The following is a 10441-nucleotide window of genomic DNA, read 5'->3' on the forward strand; positions in this document are numbered from 1 at the left end:
TTAATACTGTAATTAGTAATATCTGCTCTTACTGATTGTTCATTGCATTACATATGACATATAATTAAGCACAGAAAGAAATAAAACACGAAAAGAGAATGTGATCATATGATAATTCAGTACTGTATACAGTACGTAGTAAAATTAAATCGAACATGAAACGCAAATCAGATGCAGTCATACCATATTAGAATGGTGTAAGGCTGCTGTTGGCTACTACTGTACTACAAATGTAATGGATGTGCTTCTTTTCCATGAATCTTTTGTATGTATAAGTACGTAGTACTGCATCCAATAATAGTCTTATTTGCAAAAATCACATTTCGAATAAGCGTACGAGAGAGAGAGATAGAGAGAGAGAGAGAGAGAGAGACACACATCCTACAACAAAAGCGTAAAATAGCGTACGTAAAGCTGTATTATTATTATTGTTATCATTATTATTATTGTTGTTGTTATTAAAATTATTTTTGTTATTATTATTATTATTATTATTATTACAGTATCATTATTTATTATTATTATTATTATTATTACTGTACAGTATACTGTACTCAGGGTATCTTGTACTTTGAATTGGTAACCTACGTAGCATATAAGACGGGTTGTGATTGGTTCAAGCGCTGATAGATGACGAATCAGAACTCAAGTTTTGTTATCTAGCCTGTGATTGGTGTTTTGCCCGCATCTCCAACTTCCAGCATCTTTTCGCGGCCACTGTCTCTCCCGCTGTATCGCTGTGTAGACGTTGTTAAGTTATTGTGAACTTTAATCTGTGCTGTGCGTGACTGTTTTAAGTTGAACTTTTTGTTGAACTTTCTGTTAAACCCTACTGTACAATGCCTCCCAAGCGTTCTGCTTCTACTAAGGCTGGTAGTGAGCCTAAACGCCACCGAAGGATGATGACGATTACTGAGAAGGTGACGCTTCTCGATATGTTAAAAGACGGTAGAAGTTTTGCGTCCGCACCCCGCCATTTTGGAATGAATGAATCCACCGTTCGCTATATCAAGAAGGACGAGGCGAACATTAGAAAGACGGCTGCAATCACCTTTAGCAGATCAGCGAAGCGAGTCGTTACCACGCGTAATAAAACGATCGTACGCATGGAAGGTGCTTTAGCTGTGTGGATTGCCGACTGCCGGAAGAAGAACATAGCCTTGGATACGAACACCATCCGAACCAAGGCTTTGAGCTTGTATGAGAATTTTGCGGCAAAGGAACCTCAAGACGACGATGGCGACCATGCTGAAGAAGATGATGATGTAAATGAACCTCAAGCAGGGACATCCACTGATTCCCAGCGTCAGAAACCACGTTTTTCCGCCAGCAAAGGATGGTTCGCGAAGTTTCAGAAACGCTTCGCCCTGAAAAGCGTTTCCCTGCATGGCGAGGCTGCTTCCGCTGACACTGCCGCTGCTGAAACTTACGTGAACCAGACGTTCAAGAATATTATTGCCGAAGGTGGATACAAGCCGGAACAAGTCTTTAATATGGATGAGACCGGCTTGTTTTGGAAGAGAATGCCGTCGCGAACTTTCCTGTTCAAAGAAGAAGCCAAAGCCTCTGGCTTTAAAGCATTCAAGGATCGCGTTACCCTCGTGATGTGTGGCAATGCTGCTGGATTTTTGTTAAAGCCGGGGCTTATTTATAAGTCGAAAAATCCTCGCGCTTTGAAAAATAAAAACAAGAATCTCCTTCCCGTGTACTGGATGCATAATCCAAAAGCATGGATTACGAAGATGCTGACCTCCAACTGGTTCCACCAGTGTTTCATCCCGCAAGTCAGCAAATATCTCGTAGAGAAGGGCTTGCCATTCAAGATCCTTCTTATGGATAACGCTGGTGGACACACAACTGATCTGTCGCATGAGGGCATTCAGGTTGAGTTCCTACCACCCAACACCACGTCATTAATTCAACCGATGGACCAGGGGGTTATCAGGGCGTGCAAGGCCCTCTACACGAAGAATACCTTGGCGGACCTCGTTGCATGTGTGGATGCTGCCCAAGATGATGAGGATGAAGATTTTAACTTGAAGGCGTACTGGGGGCAGTACACCATAGCCACGTGCCTGAAGAATATTCAGAAGGCACTGCAAGAGATGAAACCTGCAACTGTGAATGCGAGCTGGAAGAAGTTGTGGCCCCAGATTGTTTACGACGACGAGGGATTTACACCTGCTGAGATTCAACACTGCAATACGGAAATCTGTGCAGTTGGCTGCCATAATTGGAGGTGACGGGTTTGGCGACATGACGACTGAAGACGTCGACGAGTTGTTGGACTGCCATTCCCAGCCGCTAACTGACGCAGACCTAGAAGACCTGACGAAATCGGCAAGTGAAGAAGAGAGTGAAACGCAGGAAGAGACCCAAGAAAATGTCAAAGAAACGGGCTTAACATTAGAACGGCTTGCCAAGGCCTGCTACCATGCGAAGGAGTTGAAAGAAATGTTGCAAGAGTGGGACGAGGATATGGTTCGGTCTATGCAATTCTCCAACAAGGTCGATGACATCATGACTCCCTACAGGATGCTCTTAGAGCGAAAAAAGAAGCAGCGGCAGCAACTTCCGATCACAATGTTCTTCCAGCCTCGCAAAAAAGAGCCAGTTCCTCCTGCTAGTACGCCTTCGGAAGAAATTGAAGAAGTTTCCCAGGAAGAAGTTGAAGAGGTGTCCCAGGAAAAGACACCTCCGTCTGAAGAGACGTAAAATACTACTATCATTGGCTGCACAGTAGAAGACATCATCAGCTTCATCATCATCATTTCTACTGTGCAGCAAATTCATCGCCATCATCATTCAAGTTTTTCTTGAACTTCTTTCGTGGTTAGTACAGTAACAATCTTTATTTTTTACTTTAATATTCTAACATTTTAATATTTGTGCCTGTTTTAGTTTAGTACTGTATGCATTAAGTTAAAGGGAAGGTTTTAAAAGTCTGAAGAGTATACATGTTGTAACCTATCATATTTTTTTTGTTTAAAATTTACATTTACGTACGTAAAACAACACACACACACACACACTCTCTCTCTCTCTCTCTCTCTCTCTCTCTCTCTCTCTCTCTCTCTCTCTCTCTCTCTCTCTCGTAAATTGTTTTCCTGCTTTGCTACGTACAGTATGTACTGTATGATTTTACAGTGGAACCTCTACACAAACATATCTACATCCGAATTTTCCAACATCCGAAGTAAAATGCGAGCAAATTTTTGACTCTACACCCGAATTTTATTTCGACACACGAAGTAGCAATTTTCGTCGTACCGGTTGTATCCGAATTTTTCGACACGCGAAGTACAATTCGAACACGTTCCTACTCCACCCGAATTTTTTTTTCGACACCCAAAGTAAACAATACTCGTATGCGTAGTCGGTGCTCATAGCGCCTGATGTGTTTTTTATTTCCGCCAATAGAAGGCAGCACTTCAACCTCGGAGGGACCCTTAATTAGCGTGGCTTGGGTCAGTCCTCTGTTCTCGTTGGCTTTATGTGGTTGTGCCCTGTGCGTTCTGCTATTAATTGTGTTTTAATCGTGATTTTTTACATTCATCCTTTTACGGTATTTTACGAAAATCATGGGTCCTAAAAGGCTTAGTTTCGCAAGTGGTAGTGGTAGTGGTGAGAAAAGGAATAAGGGAATGCTTTCTTTAGAAGTAAAGCAAGGAATTATTGAAAAGCATGAGCGTGGCGTCCGTATGATTGAACTTGCAATAAGTTCCGCGCAAATAAAAGAGGTGTTAGGAAAATATCAAGACGTGGTCGACTTCATCGACAAATACCATCCAAAGAAATTGCAGGTTTGTCGTGTAGCTGCGCAGTTTGATGATGTTTCCCTAACTTATTTTCGAAACATTCTGAAAAGCTGTACCAAGCAACTTTCTATCGATAGCTTCTTTAAAAAAACTACGAAGCGAACTCGTGATGAAGAGGAAGGAAGTGGTTCAAAGAAAACAGCAAAGAGTGAAGAGAAAAAAATTCAATCAATTTTAAGTGTAGAGAGTGAAAGTGTTTAAAATTAATCATCAAAAAGAAAAAAAGAAAATGTAAAAAAAAAATATAAATTATAAAAAAAAAAAAGCTAAGTTATGTTAAAGTTCACTTAGTGTAAGTTAGAATAAGTTACGGTAGTGTACGTTTATCGTAGTTAACCTCTCTACCTCCTCGCCGCCCGTCCGTCTCCTCTCTGCGTAGCAAGACTAACAACACCTGCGCTGGAGTTTCTAAGGTAAAGTGACGCTAAAAACCCGTTTCTTATTTATCATTTTTTGCTAATTCTTCTTATTTACATGTCTATTCTTCTTATTTACATGTCTATTATCTAATTTAGTGTTCATTATTCTCATGGGAAAATTATGTGTAGTAGTTTATTAAGAAGTTATCATAGGTTTTTGGGCTCAACCACGGATTAATCCTATTTCAATGTATTCTTATGGGAAAATTCGTTTCGACAACCGAACATTTTCTACATCCGAAGTTGGTTCTGGAACGGATTAAATTCGTATGTAGAGGTTCCACTGTATATAGATACGGTAAATAATATTTGTAATAACATATTTTCTAAAAGCTTTTACTGTAAATATCATTATTTATCACTTTCATCATGCACGTTAAATGCCTTCTTTGTTCTGAGCGTGGTTGTTTACTGAGCGTACTTTATGACGCCGTCGTTTCAGGCGGCGTCATAAAGAAAAACATTTCATTTGGAAGTCCTAAGAAAAATTAAGTAAAACATTGGTAATAACAAAATCAACATACTGTACTGAATAATCAATATAATCGATGCAAAAATATACATGTTAAATAAATAGGTAAATATGGTGTCACTACTTTACGGATTTTCACCTATCGCAGCCGGGTCTGGAACCTATATACCGCGATAAACGAGGGTTCACTGTACTGTATGTTATTCATTTAATTTGCTGGAATTTCAGTACCATGTCGCTCTAAATACTTAATGTGAACTCCCAGTGTACGTGGGTGTACAGTGGTACAACATTGTTTGAGCTAAAGTTGTTGTTAGTATTGAAAAATTATTCACTTAATGTTCATATTGCTTCTCTTGTAAAGCTTGGTTTTATTAACATTTACCTCTGCAATAAAAAAAATTTCCATTTTCTTTTCATTTAATAGACATATGTTTCTAGTAAATTGATGAGACAATTAGGCTGTTAAGGGCAATCACTTAGTCCTATTGAGACACAGGCCCTTTGTCTATTTAGTCGTTGTGTCACATAGGTTATACTGACACCCCAGTTTTCCAGATTGTTAGGTTTTTTAGTTTATTTAAATTTAAAGATATCCACCTTTGGATTTGTTAACATCTAGTGCATAGATTGCTCAAGGAAATTGTTTATGGACAATAATGATCTGCTCTCTGTTCTTGTGTTGGAAGCAGTATTGTAATTTAAATAACTGTTGTGAGGAACTTGAAGGCCTCACTGTTCCTCTCATTGAAACGTATGTGTCATTGGTTGCCAATCAAATTAAAAGTTGCAAGTGTAAAAGGAAACTTGCTTTTAGTTCAGGGATAATCCACAGAAGACTAGGCTAGTTGATTATAGCAGGAATGATTACAATAACGCAAAAACAACACGTAACCAATCAAGCTTTGATTGGGATTAGCTTCGAGAGCTCTTAACTTCCTTAGCTTCTTATGTGAAGTCTCAAAAGGCCAGTGGGTCTTCAATTAAAGGAGGTAATTCTGATCTTAGGCATCCTACTTCTACTGTAACCCTAACCTGACTTCTCAAGTCTTGTCTAGAGGTAATATTGTTTCATCCAGTTAGGATTCTGACGGTGCACAGTGTGTTACAGATTCAAGATCTTATAAAGCCTCATGTCCTTTATTTACTTCAGACCCTTCTGCAAAACACTCGCATTCTTGCAATCCTAAAAGTTATTGCTAGTCTTTGAAAATAAATTATAAGCCATCATAATTTGAATATGTTTTTGGTTTATCTAACTTGTTTAGTTTAAACTGTTTTTGATGGAGTTTCTGAGGCTTTAGAAGCCTTTGTATGTTTTGTGATTAAGAGAAGGGATCTTGTATGAGCCTTAATGGTTGGGACAATCTCTGATGTGTAGAAACATTGATTTATTCTTGTATTTTTGCTGCTGATTTGGTATGAATAGGATTAAGTAATTTCTCAAGTGGATACCAGGACCAGTTGCTTTGACAACAGAGCTGTTGCCAAGGAATTTCTTTTGTATCAATGGTTGAACATGAGGATTCTAATCTAGCAAACATTCCGGAAGAGTTGCCTGCCAGACTCAAAGATCTTATTGGAGAATGTTATGATGGTTCTTTCCTGCAAATCCAAGTAGCACGACTTCCCAACTTTTATCCTGTTTGGGAGAATGGTTTTCCCAATCCATGGGTGTTAGCTGTAGTCAGAGAATGTTTCTTGGCTCTTCAAGACTCCAATTCTTCCTTGTCCAAGAACCATTTCCATTTTCAAGTTACCTAACAAATACAGCAAAGACAAACTTTGAAACTAGAAACTGTGAAACTTTGAAAAATAACTTAATTTTGTTCAACAAATTATTCCTCGACCCCAAAGCTTCAAGGGATTGGAGACCACTTCTAGATGTCTTATTCCTCAATAAATTTACAGTTTAAACAAGTTTCTCCATGGAAACTCACTCGAAAGTTCTAGTTGGAAAAGCAGGATGCTATAAATCGAAGGGCTCCAACAGGGAAAATAGCCCAGTGAGGAAAGGAAATAAGGAAATAAATTACAAGAGAAGTTTTAGAAGAATGATAACTTTAAAACAAATCTTTCATATATAAACTATAACAAGGGGATAAAAACTTCAAAATAACAAGAGGAAGAGAAACAAGGTAGAATAGTGTGCCTGAGTGTACTCTTAAGGTAGAGATCTCTAACCATAGACAATGGAAGATCATGGTACAGAGGCTGTGGCACTGTCCAAGACCAGAGAACTATGGTTTGATTTTGGAGTGTCCTTCTCCTAGAAGAGCTGCTTACCATAGCTAAAGAGTCACTTCTACCTCTTCTACTCTTACCATGAGGAAAATAGCCACTGAACAAATACAGTGCAGTAGAGAAGAAGAATTATTTGGTAATTTCGGTTTTGTCGTCAAGTTTATGAGAAAAGAGGAGAATACTGTACGTGAATAATAGGCCCGACTATTCCGTTTATGTGTCATCAATGATGAAGTGAGCCTTAACCAGAGAGAGGGATGGTATTGTCGTCAAGTTTATGAGAAACTGTACGTGAATAATAGGTCCGACTATTCCGTGTATGTGTCATCAACGATGAAATGAGCCTTAACCAGAGAGAGGGATTCAATATAGTACTGTCTGGCCGGTCAAAGGACTAAATAACTCTGCAGCTGTAGCACCTCAACGGGTAGCTGGTGCCTTGGCCAACCTACTACATACAAAATGGTAAAAGGTTTTGGATTTAAGAGTTCTTTTATCCTGGACAATTAGCCACTTTGATAAATTCGTTGGAAGGGAATCGGGATCAATAAGTATGGTTGCACAGGTTACTGGAACGTTTGGGAACCTGGTTTATTCAAGAAACCCCTCGTGATTCCAACTGAGATTATGTATTTGGGAATAATGGCAACGACTGTTCATTATTTGGGTTTTTTGTTTTCAGAGAAAAGAATTCATTGTTTTCTCCAATTGTTAGATACATTCAGAAGGTTAAAGTTTATGACAGTTTGGAAGTGGATGAGACTTTCAGGGTCCATGGCTTCCTGAGTGTAATTTGTTTTAATTGGATGTCAAAAGATGAGAATTTTCCAATTGTCATGTCAATCTGCATTTGGAACAGCATAGTCAGTCTAGATAATCTCAATTCTAGTGATGGAGTCCCTCAATACATAACAAGGTATCGGAGGTCTGTTTTCATGTCGCCTGTATGGAGTTCCCTCCCACCAGCCTCAGAACAAAATCAAATCATATGACAGTGTATAACACACAAGCCAATGGCATGAGTGAATGTTGCCATCACTCCCATAAAGCAGTGCTCACCACCAGGTGTCAAAACAGAAGGTGGAAAAAAGATTTACCTACCAGATCCTATTAGGACTGAGGCACTCTAAGGACTGTCATTAGCGATACCTTCAGATGATTTTTAGATCTAAATAAATTCACAACTCCCTCCTGTAGAGCATTGCAGTAGTAGAAAACTTGCTTAGTAAAAGCAATTTACACTGTGGCCAAAAAATCCTACTAGAACGCACCAATTATGGGTTTGTCAGATTTACATAGTCCCTCCATCACCTTCATACTCAGGGCCGTATTGCATCCTACAACATCAAATTAAAGGGCAACAAGTTGTCAGTAACAGGAAAAATGCTCATATTGATAGACAGGATTAAACTGGCATGCATCCCAGTGGACGATTCAAGTGACCCAAGCCATTTTTTGCGGGGAGGAGTATTGCAAGAACCTTTAACCAACAAATCCAAGTGAAATACTTAACACCAAAACACGACTTCCCTTAGACAGCAAGAAAACGATTTTACAAGACTACAAAGATATTTTTTTTTCTAACTTCAAGAACAATGGTATTTTATCTTTACAACAGAAACCAGTATCAAATTACAAATATTGTTTACTTAGAATTCATGTGTACATTTTTTTTTTTTGTAAATCAGAGATATTCCAAGCATTAAACCAGGTGTAAAGAAACGCACTTGGATTATAATTCCCAGCTACCTTTCTGTTCTCAGGAATTGGCTTTGTCAGATTTCTGTGTAAATAAAGTAGTTCGTATCAGTCAGCCTTTCTGTTCAAACTCTGACCAGCAAAATATAGTGGAGCTGAAGTTTAGTAGGAGTTGTCCTTAGCAAGTAAATGAAGGAAAGTATTGGAGGTGGAAGGAAAAAAATTATAGAATAATGAAAAGGAAATTATGCTGTGATGAACACATTTTTAATGTTATGAGTACATATACATCATATGCAGAATACAGTGAGGAAGTTAAGGAGAGAAATTGATGAAATTATATCAACAGAATTGGAAGCAATACTAATTGGAGGCAATCTGAAAGCATACTTTGAAGGAAATTTGGAAAATATTGCAGTATTCACATAGGAGGACACATCGCTTGAAAAATTAATATATAATGAAAATTGATAATAGATTTTGCAGTTACCTATTGAATGGAAATTAATTTTTTTAGCTAAATCTATGCAGCATAAAGTAGTGAAGGGAGACAGGCCTAAATAGATTTTCTGCCAGGTAGAATTCATCTGACAGAAGTGGAAAATTGCAAGATAATAAAAGGGGAAAGTTATTACGCACTATATTAGTGGTGTTATACCTTTTGACAAGACGTTTTGGGGAAGGGAAAAAGATAATACAGCCAAATATAAAATGGTGAAAGTAAGAAGAGTAAGAGACATTTTTTTAGTCTTATTAGATTAGCAAAGGATGTAAACCCCTGGGGGACAGAGAATTGCATGATAATTCTTATAACTGCAGGGGAATTATTGAGAAAGACATTAATCTTATTTGCCCTTTTCCAAGTCACTCAATTTCTCCTTAACACAGGAAAATTTTAGAAGGAGAAAAGAAGGAAAGGTAGTTTATGATAGGAATGAATCTGAGGAAAATTAAATGGCTTGGAAAAGTACAAAACTTCAAGTAAGAAAGCATACCGGTGCTGATGTGGAGATGATGTACTGGTTCATTCTGCTGTACATCGAACAAGTAAACAAATGCTCCACAGTGAAATTACACAATGAAGAACAGAACTAATTTTTCCAAAATTAGCCTATTCACTATAAAATCTACACATGCTTACAATAAAGAAGTTTGAATTTCTATCCTAACATGAGAGTGAACTGAGAAAAGGTCCTTGCTTTGCAGTTGACTTTTGAAGTCAATCTCAGTATTAAAAAAAAGAGAAAAAAACAGCTCTTTCACTCGCATGCGACTGAGAGAAAAATGTCAATTTTATCTCTACCAATCCTTTCATTGCGAGTATGAATAACACATGAAAATCAGGTTATTACTAGTTAAAATGTAAGGACACTTTTTCACATTTTTTCGATGAGCTGGCTCTTGAAACATAGAATCATATGAATATTGGGAAAGCACAGATAGTGAAACCATATATTTTGTTATGAACATGTGCTCTTTTCTTGGTGTGGGATTATTGATGACATTCAGAGCAAGTATCAAATTGTCTGACCTTGTTTGTTTATAAGCAAATATGAACATTTCTCTTGGCAATCCAATGCAAAATATAGGATGATGACTCAGTTGCTTCTGTAACAATTGGTATGCATTAATGGACAGTACTATCTTGTTTTTTAGGAGATTATAGGGTCTATTATATTAATAACGTTAAATGTTTTGATGATTCATGATCCAAGTTGTGAAATAACTTTCAAATGCTTCTAATATTTTTTTTCCTCCACAGTGGTTCTGGTGAGCGTAAGTTAGGCCTG

At 37.9% G+C, this 10441-nt stretch overlaps 1 protein-coding gene across 2 annotated transcripts in view; it reads left to right on the forward strand.

Moving 5' to 3' along the window:
- Positions 1 to 10441, forward strand: part of sp3 (spermathreecae) — a 352115-nt gene that overhangs the window by 89380 nt on the left and 252294 nt on the right. For both annotated transcript variants that reach the window (XM_068363846.1, XM_068363847.1), the window contains exon 4: positions 10414 to 10441. This exon is cut by the window's right edge and continues 117 nt beyond it. In XM_068363846.1, the coding sequence (XP_068219947.1) occupies positions 10414 to 10441 (28 nt within the window). The remainder of the gene's footprint in view (positions 1 to 10413) is intronic.

Source organism: Palaemon carinicauda, chromosome 40, assembly GCF_036898095.1.
Source record: "Palaemon carinicauda isolate YSFRI2023 chromosome 40, ASM3689809v2, whole genome shotgun sequence".
In the NCBI taxonomy this organism is placed as follows: domain Eukaryota; kingdom Metazoa; phylum Arthropoda; class Malacostraca; order Decapoda; family Palaemonidae; genus Palaemon; species Palaemon carinicauda.